A 19,064-nucleotide genomic window follows, 5' to 3' on the forward strand; every position below is an offset into this window, starting at 1 on the left:
CTTTAATAAACCATCTTTCAGATTTGTTTTGGTCCATACTTCCATGGGCAGCTAGGGCATTTCTGTTAGTTTTGTGTTCACTGGAATGTTTGTTTCCCAAAGTTGGAAATGACCCAAATGTCAGCCTGTCCGTGTGGTTGCCTAATTGGCCAGCACTAGCTGTGAGTCTCAGTAAGATCAGTTTCATGGCTTCTGCGAAGTGGATGGAATGATGATGAGTCTGGTCTCTTGTGCCACCTGCATTTATCGTTATCCTAAAACACATCTTATAATGTGGTACCATAGCCTATGGATATATGAGTTCTTTTCTTCCCTCCTTTCCTCCCTCCCTCCCTCCCTTCTTTTCTCCCTCACTCCCTCCTCCCCTCCCTCCCTCCATTTGTCCTTAAATAAAGGAAGATATCAAATTGCTTTGATGAGGATTGCGTGTTAATGAATTCTCATGCACTTGGATTTCGTGATTGAATGGTGGAGCTCAGGTTTTCTAACAGCCTCGTTTTGTTCAGCTTATGTCTTTTGTTTCCTACAAGGCTGCACCTCATCAACTCCAGAGAATAGCACTACCTCTGGAGGATACCATCCACGTTTTGTGATTAAACATTTCATAGCTTCAAACCCGTTACTGCTTAATGCATGTTTTCTTATTAGAGCTGTAAATATTCATGCTGCCTCTTTTCAAATTGTTCTTCTATTACTCTGGACTGTAAAGTCCCTCCCTTATCTATTTATGCAGAAACCGAACCTTTCCAACCTGTCCACAAAAGTAGTTTTCTTCCAAACTTCTAGAATCTTTTTACTCCTCTTTCTTCCTCCTCTTTTGTTTGGTTTTTGTTTGTTGCCAATCCTGGGGCTTGGACTCAGGGCCTGAGCACTGTCCCTGACTTCTTTTTGCTCAAGGCTAACACTCTACCTCTTAAGCCACAGCACCACTCTGGCTTTTTCTACCTATGTGGTGCTGAAGAATCAAACCCAGGGCTTCATACATGCAAGGTAAGCACTGCACAGCAAAGCCATATTCCCAGCCCTTCCTCCTCCTTTGTACAATTCACTTTTTACATGCCAGGTAACCATCTATTATGGGAGAATCTCTTCATAGCCTCTAGGCTTATGAAATCCAGTTTTACTCACAATGGTAAAAAAACTCCCATACTGCTAACTCGTGTTTTTTACTCTTAGCCATTTCTTTACCTAAATGCTATACTCAGAAACTCCTTAGGATTGAAATCCCAAGGAAAAGGAATATCTCTGAATGTTCCCTATACCAGTTTTCAGGAACAAACTAGATCATTAAGAAAGTACAGTCGCTGGGTGCCCATGGCTCACGCCTGCCATCCTCACTACTCAGGAGGCTGAAATCTGAGGATCACAGTTCGAAGCCAGGATGGGCAGGAAAGTCCATGAGACTCTTATCTCCAATTAACCACTCCAAAGCTAAAAGTGGATCTGTGGCTCACGTGATAGGTGCCAGCCCTGAGCAGAAAAAAAAAAAAAAAAAAACAACTCAGGGACAGCATGTAGGCCCCGTGTTGAAGCTCCACGACTGAGAAAAATCAAAATGATCCAATGAGAAAGAGTGAAGAATGAAGGTGTTTAGGTGTGCGTGGGGGGGGGTACATGCATGTGTCATGAAGTAGGGCAGAAAACGTGCAGTGTTCTAGCTTAAGGGTGCTCAGGCTACAAAAGTCCTAGCATCCTCTTTCCTATGATTGAAAGTTCTTTTGGAGCCCTCATAGAAGATTTCTCTTTAACTTGACAAAGAATAGAACCAAAGTTACTTGGGATGACTTCACTAAAATTTTCTAAGGCTCTCCTGGAGGAAAAAAAAAATCAGAATGATTGCAAAGCTATTTCGATATGTCACATCTAAATCTTGTAGCCTTAAATTTAATTTGAAGTTCTTTTTGTTTTTCCTCCAGTAGATTCTCTGCAACGCAAAGAGATGGTATTACTATAAAAGTAGATTTATTCTCCCAAGACAATCATTTAAGGGTCCTCTAGAGCCTTTGACATTTGATTGTAGGTCATAATTGAAGAATATATGTTTTTAAAGATACTTCAAGCACAAGGATGTAACAGTTTGTTGGCATGTTTAGCAAGGGGACGGGGAGGCGCTGGTTGTAGAAAAGCTCTGGTATTTTAGGCTACGGAATCACATCCGGGCATTTGCTGGTAGCCATGGAATTGATTTTAGCCCACCATCCCATCTTATCCCAAATGCCCTCTGCCTGTACCTTGTTTATAAAACCAGCTTGATCAGACAGCCTGTCAAGAGCATTTGTCTATTTTATAAAAAGCAATTTCCAAAGATTTGATGGACCCTGGAGTCTTTTTTGTGTGTGTGCTATCCTTGGCAGCCACTGTTTCTGCTCTGGGGTACATATGCTTCAAATCTGAGAATATCATAGATCTCTATGAGAATCTTCCTGGAGATCTCCAAGGCAAGCTGGTATTTAACGCAGACGAAAACCCATTTGTTGCCGAAGCACTTTCCATTAGGCAGTTTGGCGGCTGTTCTCCGAGGCAGACTCACTGTGCTGGGCGGACACACTGCGATTAAATGCTGCTTTGTATTCTTGTAAAGATGGGGACAATAAGGACGTTTGTCAAAGGAAAAACTGCAGCAAACGATTTCGTGTTGAACATCTGTATGCGGCAGTTCATTGTTTGCAAGAGTTTATTGACCATAATTTTGATGCATATAGGGGTTTTAAGAGTAGAAACCGCATTTATCTTGAGCGTCTACCATTTATTTGAGTCTCTTGGCTTATTTATTTCAAATTTTTCTGGGCATTTTATCTATCTTGGGACTCTGAATAGATCAAAGAGAAGATGTCTCCAGAAAAGAAAGTTTTTCCTTAGCACTGCAAAATTGATGAGCAAAGACATCATTTTCTACAAAAGGACGAAGCAATTGAATTGAAAAATGTACCACAAAGCATATGACATCTGCACCATACTTTTCAGGCTTTGAGATCTCAAAGTACTTTATAAACTTGCAGCCCCCTCTCTTCCCGCTCCCGGTCCACCGTAACTACTGTCATGACAGCGCCAGTGCAGAGTAGCAGCTGTTAATTAGCAAAGTCATTTAGGAGTAGTCAAGTCAGGAGACAATTTATGACACTGAGAACTGGTTCCTATGTTACCTCCGTTCGCTCTTTATTGTTAGGAAGGGTAAGGTTTCTACTTTGCATTTGATTCAGGGAAACTGAGGCTCAAGACAGTCCAAGTTGCCATAGCAAAGAAATCAGCCATGATTTCTTGATAAGATACTGTCATCCTGGGCTGGCCTAACTTTGTTCTACTGCATCAATACAGATCTGCTGGATTAAAGGAGAGACGATTCCTCAGGAAACTGACATCATTTGTGTCTCATGAGGTAGTATCTGGTGGTTCTAGGGACTGAACCCAGCCAGGCCCTTGTACATTTCTCTGATCCACAGGCTCAGTGCCTTGATAGCTTTTTAATAACAAATAGTCAATATGTAGTGGTGGTGAAGCATACAAACTTTGAAAAGCAAATCGATTTCAGCTGTAATGCTAGCCCCAATCAACTTGTAATTTAACATAAGAATGTTGATAATGGCATATTTTATAGAGTTATATAGTGTACAGTGATTTGTATGACGCAGTGTCTGGATTATTAAGCTATGGATATACGGTCACAGTCTAAGTCTATTTGGAATTATTTGGTTTCAAGACTTGTCTGAGAAGAACTCGATGAGTTAGATAACCCCATTAATTTTCAAAGCATTTTTCTTTATTGTCCATTTTCCTGTCTTCTCAGAAGACTTGAAGAGGTGGCGTTGAATGTATAACTAGCATCGTCTTTTGTTTGTGCTTTTCTTTCTTTTTTACAGGTTGTACTCAGGCAGAAACACAAGATGGTTACGTGAGCTTCTCTAACTTGGCAGTGCTGATCTCAGGGTCGAACTGGCACTTTATTTTTACTGTTACTTCCCCTGCAGGTAATTTCAGCACAGTTTGCTTTTATATCTGCTTCTTTTGAAAAAGTTACCCTTTCTCCTTTATAATGGGAAAAACTCCTTTCATGAATAAGAAGCCATCCTAGTATAGGAAAAAAAATTCACTCGGTTATATCATTAAAGCATGAGAAGAAAGAGCGCGTGTAGAAATTAAGCCTCTAGAGACTCCGGAGAACAAGAATGCAAAGTGTACACTTTCCTCTAGATGTTAAAGTTTTACGTTGTGTGTTCTACTTGCTTCTCCTTTTTTATTCCTACACATGCGGTTAGGGATTTGTCAGGAAACTTTAACTTACAGGAAAGTCTTGGGATATCGAGGAATAGCATGACAATGCATAGCTATTATCATCCTAGTGATTTAGAAGCACAGTTAGATGTTGGGTGTAAAGTTATGAGCTATTACTTCAATCTTACCGTTCTGTAGGGCTATAAATCTTGACTTAACACTGCATTTTATTTTCCTGCCAGCACTAGGATTTCCACTCAGGGCCTGGCGCTGGTTTGGTGTGTTTGCTCAGCTCTGTGGTTACTCTCCAATGCCTCCGGCGTGTCTTTTTGCTGATTATTCTTGGGGATGGAATTGTGGAGTCACCAGGACTTTTCTGCCTGGGCTGGCTTGGAAAAGTGATCTTCCAGACCTTAGCTGCCTGAGTAGCTAGGATTGCGGACATGGGCATCTTGATTCGTTTTTCATGTTTTAAATGATCTTTAAGTAGTTGTTCAGAGAGTTTCAGCGCAACCTATCATTTTATGCGTGCAAGGCGTGGCGATCAACGATCAATGTCACCCTCCTAAACATTCTCTACCCTGATCTCTCCCAACCTCACCCATCCCTCCTGGTGACCGGGTTCCATTTTCACATACATACCTTGAATCCTATAACGAGATGCGTAATTCACTACATGCTCGCTGCGTGTTTGCGATAGGCCCGGCACGTAAGCAGGCCCCTTCCAGGGTAGTCTCGGTAGGCCTTCCTAGCATCTGCATATACCTTAAAGCATGACTGCGGCCCTTGTCTTTTACACAGGAGTCAACTTGACGGCGCGGTCCCGGCCCTTCGCCGTGCTGCCGGCGGCTGGGAAGGAGCGCTGGGCTGCGGTCCTGGCCGCCTCGCTGGGCTCCGCCGTCTCCTGGCTGGCTCTCAGCTGTCTGCTGTGCTGTTGGCTTAGGAAAAGTCGACACAGAAGTACATGGCTCTTTCTTTCTCTTAGTAAATGTATCTTTAGAAATCATGTGAAAATGGGTTGATGATTTTTTATTTCTTCCAAAGAGAAATTTCATGAGCTTTCACAGTGCACAAAGCCACCCCAGGCAGGCAGGCTCCTGGAAGTCTTGGGCTTCCGGAAGGCGTTGCGTGAGGCAGTCGAGCTACTTGATGAAGAGTCACGCGGCCTCCTTCTACACTTTTTAAATATGCGACTGTCCCTACTGAAAAGATGTCACAAAAGCATTCATGTCAGGTTCATGTGCTCTGTCCCAGGGAAGTCGAACATGGTGTGCGAGGCACATAGACATTTATCCTAGTTATGCATGTGTGTATATATGCACATATAATATATGTGTGTGTGTTAAATGTCATAGATATATATATATATGCATTTCCCCTTGTGTGTATTTTTACTGTTAAAAAAGAAACGTCTCAGTTTAACCTGGTCACATTTCAAATGTTCAATACCCCATGTCACTGCTATTACATTGGACGTTTTCCCATTCATTTATTTGTTTACTAAGTAGTTGTACAAGACGTTGCCACGTAAGAAGGCAGTGTATGAAGGTCATGCATTTGGCCGGTCTCCCCCACCCCTCCCACACACCCCTCACTCTTCTTCATCTTGTAGGACATACATTCAATTCTCGACTGTGTTCGCCCCTTCTTCCTCTCTGCTTTCCAGACAGTGAAGTTTTATACCATTGTATCCTGGGTGGGTGGGTGGGGGAGGCTTATTTCTTAAGCCCACCACATGTTCTATATATTCTATTTCATGTAGGTCACACTCATGGTGGGGCAGAGGTTCACCAGGCAAACATCTTAACCCTGGGGGCCCAGTTACAGACAAAACTGTTCTTTTCCGGAAGTAACAACAGCGATTTGTTTCCATTAATATAGAAACAAGGCCGGAGGAGACATCCGGACCTGGACGCCAAGGATCACAAGAAGAGACCGCAAAGGACCGCTCCATGACAGGAGGAGGTGAGCTTGTGGAGACCCCTGTGGGTGAGCCGTCTCCCCCTTCTCCCCTGTATGGAGTTTCTGAAGCAATTTGCTTTACAGCCCCCTCTTTAAATCTTGCTACTTTTCCTCAAGGACGTCATACCCCAGTACAGGAATACACTGCCTCACCCCATTCACTTAGCTGGTAGTCAATCATTTGACTCGACCTGTACATACTTTTCTGGGTAGACCCTTATTGGTTGAACACTTGAGTTTGTTACACAGAGGAGAGGAAAAAGCAGCGTATAGTCATATAATGTTTCCCCTAGCTTTCTAGCAAAGCTGCCAATTTGGCAACGTGATTGAATTTGGGAAAACAGAGACCATAGTTGCCAAATACCCGCTATGCAAATGAGATTTAGTGAGCCCTCGAGTAAGGAGTCCGCTTTGCTGAACTCTGCTTTGTTTCACTTGTGCTTTTAGGGAAACAATGTATTATTTTCCCATACCGTGCATTGTGCTGGGTGATTTTACTTGTTATGTGGTTAAATTGCTAATGGGATTGGTCTGAGGTGGAGAAAAGATAAGCATTCGCCTCAGATGAATGCTTTGCCTTTGTCTTACTAAGGATATCTAAAATAGACTACAATCAGAACACAAGATGGCCTTGCCAAGTGTGTGTGTGGATGGTGGGGAAAGCTATTCCTATCATTTCCATGGACCTGAAATATTTGAAAACGTACATCATGAACAGAAGGGTACTTCTACTTTTTTTTCTAAGTCAACCTTCATAATATCTGCTTGAAAAGGAACTCCAGTTTTAGTGGCTCTGAGTTCATGTTTAATGAAAATATAGCACTTAGTCGTGCTACGACTCAGGAGTTGAGGGACCTGTGCCTTGTGTATGTGTGTGTGTGTGTGTGTGTGTGTGTGTGTGTGTGTGTGTGCATGCGTACATATATATCAGGAATTCCTTGTCTCTTTTTTCATGGAGAAATAAGACTTAAGGTTCTTTTTCTGTGTTGCCCAGTTGTACGGCAGCTCCTGTTTCAGTACCAAGAGGTAGGAGTGAGTAGGGGCAGCGTGGGCTGTGTGCGATGGGAGGAAGGTCAACCGACAGAAGGACACGGGCATGATTTCTAGACTCCTTTGCACTCCTGTCCATGTCAGGAATGGAGGGCTGGGGATATGGCCTAGTGGCAGGAGTGCCTGCCTCGGATACACGAGGCCCTAGGTTCGATTCCCCAGCACCACATATACAGAAAACGGCCAGAAGCGGCGCTGTGGCTCAAGTGGCAGAGTGCTAGCCTTGAGCGGGAAGAAGCCAGGGACAGTGCTCAGGCCCTGAGTCCAAGGCCCAGGACTGGCCAAAAAAAAAAAAAAAAGGAATGGAGAGGCCGTGACATGACCCCGAAGCGCCTCTGGAGAGACCCACGTGTGTTCAGCTAGGTTCTTCTGTGGATAGCAGGAGCAAGGGAAACCTCTCCCCTCACCTAACACGGTGGTCTGTGTGGCTCGCAGCTGCCTTGCTTCCATTCCCTCCGTGAAGTAAGCAGTCCACGGTGCCTCGGTGCTTTATTAAAGAACATTTTTTTTATCGTGGTGACTTATTAATAATTGTCAGGATTGAGATGGCAGAGGGGGCTTGGACTGAAGAAGACTGGAGGGCACAGAGGAGCCATCTCATCAGGACACCCAAGCTAAAAACGGAAAGATGTGCTTCTAGTCCTTTCTCGGGAACCCCAGTGGATGGGTTTCCTTTTCTCCTAAGCTTTGTCCAGATCTCATGAACATCCTCTCCAAGACAGCTACAAGAGCACCTCGTTCCTACCAACTTCAAATAAAGCTGGTTCTATTCCGTCACTTAGATAATACTTTAGTTTTCAAACGTGTTGGTTTTATTAACCAAGTCGCTGGCTCTTGCTCACTAAGAGCAGCTGAAGACTATTAAGCACTCCTAGCTTTATAGATCGTTGCTATTCCCCCAATGACCTGGAAGTGCAAAGGTGTCCTGGAGGAGTGAAATGAATCAACCTCCGCCGCCCCCCTGCCGGGGTTTGTGGGTAGAGAGAGGCTGAGCGAGCTTGCAGAATTTCCACCTGCTCACACTGCTTGTGACTCGGAAGGTGTAATGAATCTGCGCTGCGAGTTGGAGGGGCGGGGGAGTGTGACGAGTAAGGTTTGTGGCACTGTTCCAGCGATGTGACATCTGGAGAGCAGAGGACAGCCGGAGCCGACTGTGCCTGGTACAGGTGTGTTACTTATCATAGGGCGGTCTAGTTGCTATTCAAGAGTGAAAGCCATTTCAGATGTGGTGTACCTTTCCTCACGTGCCTTTGGAGTTCTCTTCTTCCCCCCCTTCCCTTCCCCCCGCTCACCACGCCAGCCCCCTCTCCCTGTGATGTGTCTCTACCTCTTCCTGCTCATTTGCTCACCGTGTGTCTTCCAGATGGATTGCTTGCCTCCATCTTGTAGCAATGGCAGAGATCCACTTTTCTTGATAGTGCCTCCCCTTGGGGAGGGTTGGAGGTGTGGCTTCAGTGGTGGAGTATCTGCCTAGCTTGCACAAGGCCCTGAGTTCAAACCCCAGTAATGTAATAAAACCTCCAAACCAACAAAACCCCTTTCCAATTCCTTATACCTCAATCCAAATGAATATTCTGTTATTGAGTTAAAGATACTGAATCTTGGGCTGGGAAGGTGGCTTAGTGGTAGAGTGCTTGCCTTGCATGCATGAAGCCCTGGGTTTGATTCCTCAGCACCATATAAATGGAAAAAGCCAGAAGTGGCGCTGTGGCTCAAGAGGTAGAGTGCTAGCCTTGAGCCAAAAGAAGCCAGGGACAGTGCTCAGGCCCTGAGTTCAAGCCCTAGGACTGGCAAAAAAAAAAAAAAATACTGACTCTCTGACTTCCTGGCAGCCCCTATGGCCTTGGGTCTCATTGTACCATCTTCTCTCCCCTGCCTCCCGCCCAGTCAGTGGTTCTCACATGGAGAAAGTTTATCTCTGAGTCCAGTGACTAACTCGGTCTGTGTCAGTTTTAGAATTAGAAGTCAGTGTCTGAAGGCTTCATGCACATCCAGAGATGGCGCTGTTCCTCCAGCAGCCTCTGGCCATCCCTCTCCCCCCCCCCCCCCCCGGGTCTCTTGCGCGGCTAAGGAGGGGGAGGAGATGCACCTTGAAGGGGGTAACCACCTCTCAGTGTGCAGTGGCAGCTCACAGCAAAATGCCAATGGTAACAGGACAAGAATTTCCCGAGAAGCCATTATGCCTCTGTAACACCAAGACTAGCACCTGCTGGAATGACAGTGTAATTAGATTTCATCCATCCATACTGTTAAATAGGTATTTGCTAAGTGTTTATAAGGCCCTTTCCCTGTAGTTCAGAAAGATAGTATCTGCTTCTTTTGCACTTCTTGATTTTTTTTTTCTATGAGTGATGTTTTGGAGAGAATTAGTAAACAGCTTCAATCCGTCAGTGATGAAATGTAAAGGAGCTGCAGCTAGCAGTATGCGTTTGAAGAATTCTCATCTAGGAAACAGTGCTCACAGAAAGGAAGACCATCAGGGCCCTGAGTTTCCGTAGGGCCCTCTCGCTCTTACGGTGTCAAATCTCATCTGCTGAGGGCTTGGTTGTCTGTTTTACAGAAATGTGTGTTCTCGCAAATGTCTCTGGCTCGTAGAAATGCCGGGAAGCTCTCCTTTGCTCTGTCAGAACTCACGTGCACGTTGCTTTCGCCTCAGCTCTCCCTTTGTTCCATTCAGTTGGTTAATAGTGCCATGATCTCCTCGTCTAGACACAGTAGAGATAACTTTAATTTCCTTCTTTCCCCTCTGCCTTCTTTCTGGCACGCCAAATTTGATCAGTTCTGCCTTTTCAATGTGCTTGAGTTTTCTCCTTTTGCCTTTTCTGCTTCGCTTTGCCATATATTTTCAGGGCAGTCTCGTGTTTCCTGTGTGTACGCTGAGACTGTGGCTGCAACTTGGGGGGCTCTCGCTCAGTGTTTTGCTCTAGGCTGGTATGCTACCACTGGAGCCATAACTTCCCTTCCAGCCTTTTGCTAATACATTGGAGATTAAAAAATCTGTTGGATTTATCTGCCCAGGCTGGATTGAAACCTTGATCTTCAGATCTCAGGCGCCTGAGTGGCTAGGATTTCAGACGTGAGCCACTGGCGCCCTACCATGACTATAATCACACCTAATACCCTGCTGGCCAGTGTCTACTCCTCCTGCCCCTGGCTCTTTTCCCTCCAGGCTAGTGTTCCTCATATCCAAAACAGGCTCCTCCTATCACCATGGGATTCTCTAACACACTCAGATATCTAGCCAGTCCATTCCCTACAACCCCAGACTAAACACCTTTGCTCATTCCCTTATCTAGAAGCCTTTCCCTTATCTCAACATTCACAACAATCCCCCCTTGTTTACTTAACACTTTTGCATGTGATAGAATCACTATGTTCATCTCTCCTTTTGGTACACATTATATATCTTCTCTAATCTTGATACATCTCTCACCACGGGGGTTTATGAGATAAAACCCACTGGCAACTATATTGAGTGAACGAGGAAGATAGAGAAGAAATGATTTTTTTTTAGTTTTCTATCTCCTTTTTAAAGTTCCTTGGATTCCAGCACCTCTTTCAACTGCTGAGGAACACACACACACACACACACACACCCCATTTCCTATCCTTTAAAATAGTGTCATTGAGTGTTAGTCCAGGGTCTCAACCGACAACAGAAATTCTTCATCAGCTGGCTTGGGTCCTTCTGCTGGGTGGCGCATGAGGTTCCCAGGCTCCTGTCTCCTGGCCGGTCTCCTCCTTTGTCTTTGCAGGAGAGGCGTTCCTCAGATCTTAGAGGTGGCTTCCCCAAATCTTTGTCTTGCTGCTTCCCTGTTTCTTTGTGGGCTGCATGTCCTCAGCGATGGGAATGGCAGACGGGCATGTCAAAAGGCTAGCCATTGTGTGCATGTGCTTATGACCGCCAGCTCCAGGGGGTTCCTGTCTCTACCACACTAAAGACCTGTTGGCTCCACGGTGTGTTTACGGGCATAAAGTGGAAGGGACCATCTGTGAACTTCCCTTTCGGGAGTACAAATCCACAAAGATGCCAGGGAGGCGGTTGGAGAGGAAAGGCATTTGATGTGTAAAAGCAGGGAAGTGCCAAACAGCTGAGATTTTCCCATGCTCCCAGGGAAATAGACCTAAATTCGGAAATCATTAATAAATCGCATGAATATATCACATGCTACTTAGGAAAGAAGAAAATGTCAATTTAAGAAAAAAAAGGTCGATTTCTCCTACTCAAATAAGGTCAAAACACATAATTCATTCCAGGGACTTTATAACCCATTTTATAATGGCAAGGAATGAAGGCAGATATAAAACAAATTTAAAATGACAAGTCTGGTGATCATTTGTAGATGAGAGAATTATCTAATACCTTAAACATTTCAACTATTAATGGTTATAGTTTTTAACTACTTGAGTAACTCATTCAAATATATTGTTGGTCTACAAAAGGTAATATACTGTAAGTATTAAACAAGGTTCTTTATAAAGTTAGCCTGCCTGAGGTATTTCATTACTGTAACAGAAACTGGACAGATATAACTAGTGTATAGTTAGGAAATATCATGAGACAATACAGTAGTGGCAGAGATATGCTATCATAAAAAATGTTAGAAATATATGAGACCTATAATATATACTTTAGATTGTATATAAAACTATATTTTACTGAATAAAAGAAGGCCTGTATGTAAAGGAAATTACATTTGTAATTAAACTTACTAATATGGCAGAGATCTTAGTAGCCCCAGTTTAACTTGGTATTAGTGCAGTTTCAATAATTTTATATAGTTTAAAATTGCATATGGTGTGAAAATTCCCTAGGAAGAATAGACCAATCATATAAAGACAGTCTTCTAAAAGAAATTGATTAAATTGCTTTTATGGTAATGGGAATGGGTAGCTCCAGCAGCGTGATAGTATTTATGGCACTATTGCCATTGTGATACTGGCATAGGAATATATGGGCATACTAATGAAAACTGTATATATATAGAGAGAGATTATATTACATATTAGAAGAATTATATGTATTTATAAGTTTATATGTTTGAAGAAAAAACATTATGGATCTAGTAAATGTTGAGTATTTTGAACATTTATTAATACATTCCAGGTGCACAAATGAACTAAATTAGGTTGACTAAAACATATCTGTATAACGTCACACAGAAAACCATAATAAAATGTAGAACATTCATGGCCAAAGATGAGAGATCAACAATAAGATTTTTCTGGTCGGGTGCCAGTGACTGACACCTGTAATCCTAGCTAGTCAGGAAACTGGGATCAGAGGATCGTGGTTTGAAGCCAGCCTGGGGAAAGAAAATCCATGAGACTCTTATCCCCAATTCACCACAAAAAGCCAGAAGTGGATCTGTGTGGCTCAAATGGCAGAGTGCTAGCCTTGAGCGCAAAAGTCCAGGGACAGTGCCTAGGCCCAGAGTTCAAGCCCCAGAAAGGGGAAAAAAACAACAACTCTCAGATTGACAAATATGCTTATTAACAAATTGACAAATGCTTATTAAAATGACAAATGTGTTTATTAAAAATTGGCATGTGTATGCTGTTTGTGAAAGTTTGGGGATGTCAAAGGGCCTATGGAGGCTCGGCCGGGAGTCCCTCTGACAGAGAAGGGATCTCTCCCCCATGCTCCGTCCCGCCCTCCTGGAAACGCCATGAAACCCACCGAGGGGGGGACTGACTCTAAGAAGCATGGCGACGGGGGGGAAGGTGGACTTTCCATTTCCTGGGATTCAACCGGAAGGAGACATGTGAATTCCGGCGGGGTGATACGAAGTACCCTTCCTTTCCCCAAACTCAAACCTCCACTGACCGCCTTAGGACCGGTATCTGCTATAAATTCATTTTTTATCTAATTTGTCTGAGATCTAAGCTTCCTGTGGAGGCCTGAGATCAAAGGAGCCAGTTCCCTGTGATGTTGGCTCTGACGCGTAATGCGTGCTGACTTAGCTCTGTCTATAACCCCTCCGCGGGCGCGCCCACCCCCCCCCCCCCGGCCACCTTCACCCAGGGGACTTCCGCTGTCACCCATGTGGCAGATGGGAGCTCACGTGTACAGAAGTTAGGCGCGGCTTAAAGACATGCAGGGAGGGGTCCTTGAAAGAGAGCCAGGCTTTGATCTGTCTCGGGTGAAGAGAGGCGGATTGGGGCACGAGTGGAGGATGACTCTCCAGAACTGGACATGGCGATCTACAGATGGCAAATGGTGGCTTGGGCTGCTTGAGTCTTCTCACCAGGAGATTAAACTTCAGAGCCATTTTTTTTTTGTCCCTTTCAAAGTTTACTTCTATCTGACCATTTATTTGTTGGTCCTGCTAACCTGTGTCTTTTCTTCCTGGAGAGAGGAGTTATTATGGAGACGGTATCAAGTTCAGTGCTGGGCACAGGACTGGGCAGAATGAAGAGATGGCAAGCACAAAATAATTCTGTCCCTGAAGACATTCTGAGTCCTGAGAGGAGGACGAAGCTGTCACTCAGGAATAGAGAACCAATGACAGAGCAGCTGCTCAGGCCGCGTGAGAAACTGCAGCTCCCAAATACCCAGGCGTAAATCAATTCTGGTGGAGCTGTCAAGAAACACGTGTGCAAGGAATCGCCCATCCTACTGGAAAGCCAGTGTAACTGGAAAGTTCTTCCCACCCTAAGCCAGAGAGTCATCCCACAGGAAGGAGGCAATGGCTGGTAAATGCCGGGCCAGAGAACCATGGGAAGAGAGAGAGGAGACAGGAGTAGCATGGTTTGGTCTGAATCGTAATGCATACACTGTGTATACACGCTGAGTGGCACGGCTGGTTCATCTGAGGTTTCTGCTCTGAATTCAAAGCATCACACAGACCGTGCTAGGACGTTATCACGTTCCCGCCTGGACGCCTCTTCTACACAGTGCTAGACGAAACCCAAGCAGGAAATTGATACTCTGTACCACCTTCCTCCCAGGTGTGGAGGCCAGATTTAACTTCTCTTTTTCTGGTGCCAGTACTGGGCTGAACCCTGGAACTCACACCCTGGCTTTCTTGTACACAGAATGCAATTTATCATTTGGCCTACACCTCCAGTTCCAGCGTCTCATGGATTTTCTCCTATCTTTGAACCCTCATCCTCAGATCTCAGCCTCCTGAGGATAAGCTACTGATGCCTGGTTACCCCCCTTTCTTTTTTCTTAAAAAAAAAAAAGCACAATAAGGCACAAGGAAGATACGACACTTTTTTACACGTGACACACTCGCATACACACATCCAACCATTCATTAGTTCCCCACTGCTGTGTTCAACTTCACACCGTATGGTGTTGTGCTGACTGCTCAGACTCCCAAGACACCCCCCACCCCATCTTGAATTCCATCAAGTCAATGAGCGGTCCTGCTTAGTGTGTGATCTCAGGGCTCCATCACCCCCATTCTTTTCTGCCTATCTTCAAATAGTCATAGGAGGGAATCTCCATTGAATACATCCAGCTATGACACCGTGCATCCCCTCCATCATTCTCCCACCAGACGCCACTCGCTCTGGGGTGGAGCTCTCCTGTCCCTGTCACGTACGTGGAGGAGGATGGCTGTCTCTGCCCATGCTTCCCCTGGGCATGTGTCCACCCTGCCCATCAGCCCCCCCCCACCCCCCGAGTCAAGACGCGTTTCAGCTTCCTTATATTTAGGTTGTTAAGCTGCCTGTTCATTGTTCAGAGGGGGTTGTGCCGTGGGATTTCACCCCGTGTCTGCCGTACTTAAATACCAGCTGGATCATCTAAGCACGCATAGGGTACTGTACGTGTCTGCATGTAAGTTTATATTTTAGGTCCAACGTCCACAATGGAAAAAAATGCACCCTTCATCTTTCTGAGCCTGGCTATACCACACTCAATGTGATTTGCCCCCTCCCCCTAAATCCATCCATTTCCCTGCAAATAACAGACGTTAATTCTTCTCCAGGGATGAGTGTGTGTGAGTACACACACACACAACATATATATGTATATATATATGCCTATATATGTAATTTAATAATTATATTCAGTGGTTGAGCTAGACCAAGTCTGATTAGACTTAGGGTATGTATTTATTTATTTTTAATTTTAGGGTAGGGTCTCAGTTGTTGCTCAGGCTGGCACAATCTCCCGAGTGTAAGAACACAATCTCCCGACACAGCCTCCTCTAGCCTGGACTACAGGCTTGTGCCAGCGGGTCCAGCTTTAAGTCTATTTGTCCATTCATAAGGTGAGGACAGTAGCAGTAAATTCTAGCCTTCAGTTGTGGCTAGCGTGAAACGTAAGCAGGGCCTTCTGTGCGTGCATGGCGGGTAGGGATGAGATGTAGGCATTAGTAATAGGATGGGTGCTGGTGGAATCACCCATAGTCAGTAATTGTTTTCTTCATGTTTCAAGTTCTGGGAAGTTCTTGGTCTGCCTCTTCGTCTTATTTACCTTCCAAAGCAATCTGTGGAGATTATTTTTCTTAACATTGTTAGCATTTTACCCATGGGGAAATGGAGGAACAAAATGACTACGTGTAAATTACACATATATTCATTAAGGAAGAGACCAAGCAAGAGATTTAACACATGCCTTTGATGCTAAGCTGATATTACTCTAGTTAAGTAGCTTTGAGGGGCCATATTTACATCTTTAACAATATAAACGACTGTAAGTCTGACTACTGGGTCAGTAAGATTCTATTTCTCTTTACTTACCTCCTCATTGCACACGGAGAGGCTAATTAACACTTTATATATGGCACGATCACATTGTTAAATGCTTATACATAATATCACCTCCAAAGAATGTGAGGATAAAAATGACTAGATTCTAAGTTTACCAACATTGTACTCTTCTGAGTTTATTTTCAATTGTAGCAGGAACTTAAAATCCAAATGCAATCTCAAGGCAACCAAACAGTAAGTAAAATAAGACGATTATAATGAATCACATTTTAGCAAGTGAAGTAACATCCTAGAACATTATGAAATTATGCAAGAAGCCATAGATTCTAAGTGACAAAATGAGTCACCCGACAGAAAAAAAAAGAGAGCAGGAACCCCAATCATATTAATCCAACCCAACGTGTCTTCATATGTGCACACATGCATATAGATAAATGCTTATCTGTGTATTTCTTTTATTTCTACGTATTTTCATATTTAAAGTCCAAGCTATGTGTATTGTAACTTAACCCTAAAAGCCAAAATATTGGATAAGACAGTTTTGCATTTTTTGATTGTTACTATAAAGGTGATACACAGGGGTTACAGTAATGCGAGTCAGGTAAAGAGTACGTTTGGGTGTTTTTTTTTTTTTTGGACAAAGACTGGTTTTTATAATTCATATTTATTAATATTGGGGTGGGTGGCTTTTTTTTTTCTAAAAAAAGTAGAGTCGCCCAACTTTTTTGATGGCTAATATTAATTAGAAATTGGAGAAGAGGGGCGCTACTTCATTTTGGGCCAGGCATCTGGAGCCAAGCGGAGTCCTTGGCTCTGTGCTCCTTATTGAAGTGGGGGGGCCCTGACCACGGGGAAGGGGGGAAGGGGCGCCCGGCTTCTGCTCGCTGTCTCTCTCCGCAGATCCGAGGACCCCGGGGGCGCCGCACCACCGCGCCCCGCGGCCCCTGGACGGGGTGTCCCGGAGGACGGGGCGGCGCGGGCCCGCTGCGGAGGAGGCGGCGGCGGCGGAGGCGGAGGCGGAGGCGGGGCGCCCGGGGGCCCCGCGGGCGGCCGCGGTGACGGGGACCTGGAAGGCGGAGCCGGCGCGGTTGCTCCGAGCCCAGCTGGCGGGCCGGGCCCAGCTGCTCCTCCGGCGCCCGGATCCCAGGCAGCGCCGGCAGCTGGGGCCGGGCCGGAGCCGTGGGAACCGGGAGGGAAGCAGCTTGGGGCGTTCCCAAGAGAACGGGGCGCCCCGCGCCGCCGCCCCGGCGGAGACGACGGTGGAGAGCGAGGCGCAGCCCGAGCGCGCGCGGGGCGCGCCGTGAGCCGAGCCGGGCGCTGGGCCGGGCGCTGGGGGCGCACGCGGTCCCGGGTCCCCGGCGCCCCGCAGGCCGGGGCGGGGCAGGAACCCCCCCCCCCCGCCCCCAGTGGAAACATGGAAGTCATATAAATAAATGCTTGTAGTCTGGAAGTGTCTGAGTGTGTCTGAGTGTGTGTGTGTGTGTGGGGGGGGGTGGAACCCACGCTAATGCCTGGCAAGTGAGTTCTGGAACACTTGGTTGCTTTACACGCCTTTCACATAAAGCCAGAGCTGGGGGATACTGAGGGATGGCCGGCCATTCTATCCTGACCCCCACGCGGGTTTGGGGTTCCCTCGGGGAGGGTCAGGGAAAGCTCTCCTCGGCTGCACTGGACTCTCAGGGGCTCTGCAGAGACTTCTGGTTAAAGACCAAGGTGCACCAATCCTGCCAGGGGAAGGAAAATGGTCCATAAGCCACGCTTCCATTTCCCAGTCATTCCTTCTCTTAGTTGCTGGGTGGCCAGATAGTCAGGGCCAGGTAGATCATCGGCTGCTCCTCCACCTGAAGAACTAACTTTCCTAGGGGGCAGTGTACAGACAGAGGTGCTCACCAAAGAGAAAGGAGCCATGGCCCCGGGGCCCAGTGCCTGCCATGGGAGAGTTGAGGGAGATGAGGACTAACTGCTGTGCTACCTGTGTGCATAGGGTAGGACTATGGAGGTGATTTTCCACCTCATTCATCCATTTACACAGAGGTTACCCACTCCAACGACAGAGTACTTCCAGGACCTTGACTGTTCCCTTGGCTTGGTACTCAGAACTCTTTATTCTCTTGAGTACAAAGCAAAGACAGTAGAGGAGTATTTTCTAGAAAAACAAAATGATTCTCAGATTTACCAATAGGTAAGTCGGGACTTCTGAATGTCTGAAAGGCTACAGGACTGCCTCGTCATTGAGCTGGAAGGAAGGGAGCAAATGCCCTCTTCTGTGGCTGAGTTTTTTTTTTTTTTTTTGAAGTTTCTTTTTTTTTTGGCCAGTCCTGGGCCTTGGACTCAGGGCCCGAGCACTGTCCCTGGCTTCTTTTTGCTCAAGGCTAGCACTCTGCCATTTGAGCCACAGCGCCACTTCTGGCCATTTTCTGTATATGTGGTGCTGGGGAATCGAACCCAGGGCCTCATGTATATGAGGCAGGCACTCTTGCCACTAGGCCATATCCCCAGCCCTGTGGCTGAGTTTTAAATGGGTGAAGTCTTGAAGTGAGAACCTACACCGGCAGAAAGCCATGACCCACAGAGTCTGGGCAGAGTGACTCTCACTCCACCTAACACAAGCTGATAGGAAAAAATAAATAATTGAAAATGTTCTTTCAGATTCTCTCTTTGCTACCCACTTTTGATTTTCTGTATGTGACAAGCTTTCTTCCCAAGATACTGAGGATACTGCCCCTCCGGGTTCCACAATATGATTGTGAATAGATATTAAGCCCTTTTCCTACCTGCCCCCGAAGGCCCAAACACACAAACATCAATAGGTAGCTGCAGTGATGCATATGTTAATTAGCTAAATGGCATCATTGCACGTCATGTATATGTTGTAAAATATTGCGCTGCATGTGATAAACATAAGTGAGTCTTATTTGTCAAATAAATAAAGATAAAATGTTTACTGATATTTCTGGGTATCAAAATGGAGAAGAAGGCCAGCATAGTCTGAGCCCGCCTTCTCTGCTTTTGGGACTGTGGAGGGAAGATTCCAGACTGAACCTGTCTGATCAAGGTGCGTCACTGCCCAGGGAACCAATTGTTATTCCAGTTCTTTCAGGCCCTGCTTTTCAAGGACTACTTAGCCCTTACAATATATACATACTTCCAATTGCTATACATTGAGATGCTTGCCA

The 19,064-nt window shown here is 45.5% G+C and overlaps 1 protein-coding gene across 1 annotated transcript in view; it reads left to right on the top strand.

Annotated features, from left to right (window-relative positions):
- Pkhd1 (PKHD1 ciliary IPT domain containing fibrocystin/polyductin) overlaps positions 1-17,192 on the top strand; it is a 268,602-nt gene extending 251,410 nt beyond the window's left edge. Inside the window, exons 62-66 of the mRNA XM_048347537.1 lie at positions 3,858-3,965; positions 5,011-5,169; positions 6,091-6,340; positions 7,166-7,197; positions 16,789-17,192. Of these exons, the coding sequence (XP_048203494.1) occupies positions 3,858-3,965; positions 5,011-5,169; positions 6,091-6,340; positions 7,166-7,197; positions 16,789-17,192 (953 nt within the window). The remainder of the gene's footprint in view (positions 1-3,857; positions 3,966-5,010; positions 5,170-6,090; positions 6,341-7,165; positions 7,198-16,788) is intronic.
- Positions 17,193-19,064: the final 1,872 nt, after the last annotated feature.

Source organism: Perognathus longimembris, chromosome 6, assembly GCF_023159225.1.
Source record: "Perognathus longimembris pacificus isolate PPM17 chromosome 6, ASM2315922v1, whole genome shotgun sequence".
Taxonomy (NCBI): Eukaryota; Metazoa; Chordata; class Mammalia; order Rodentia; family Heteromyidae; genus Perognathus; species Perognathus longimembris.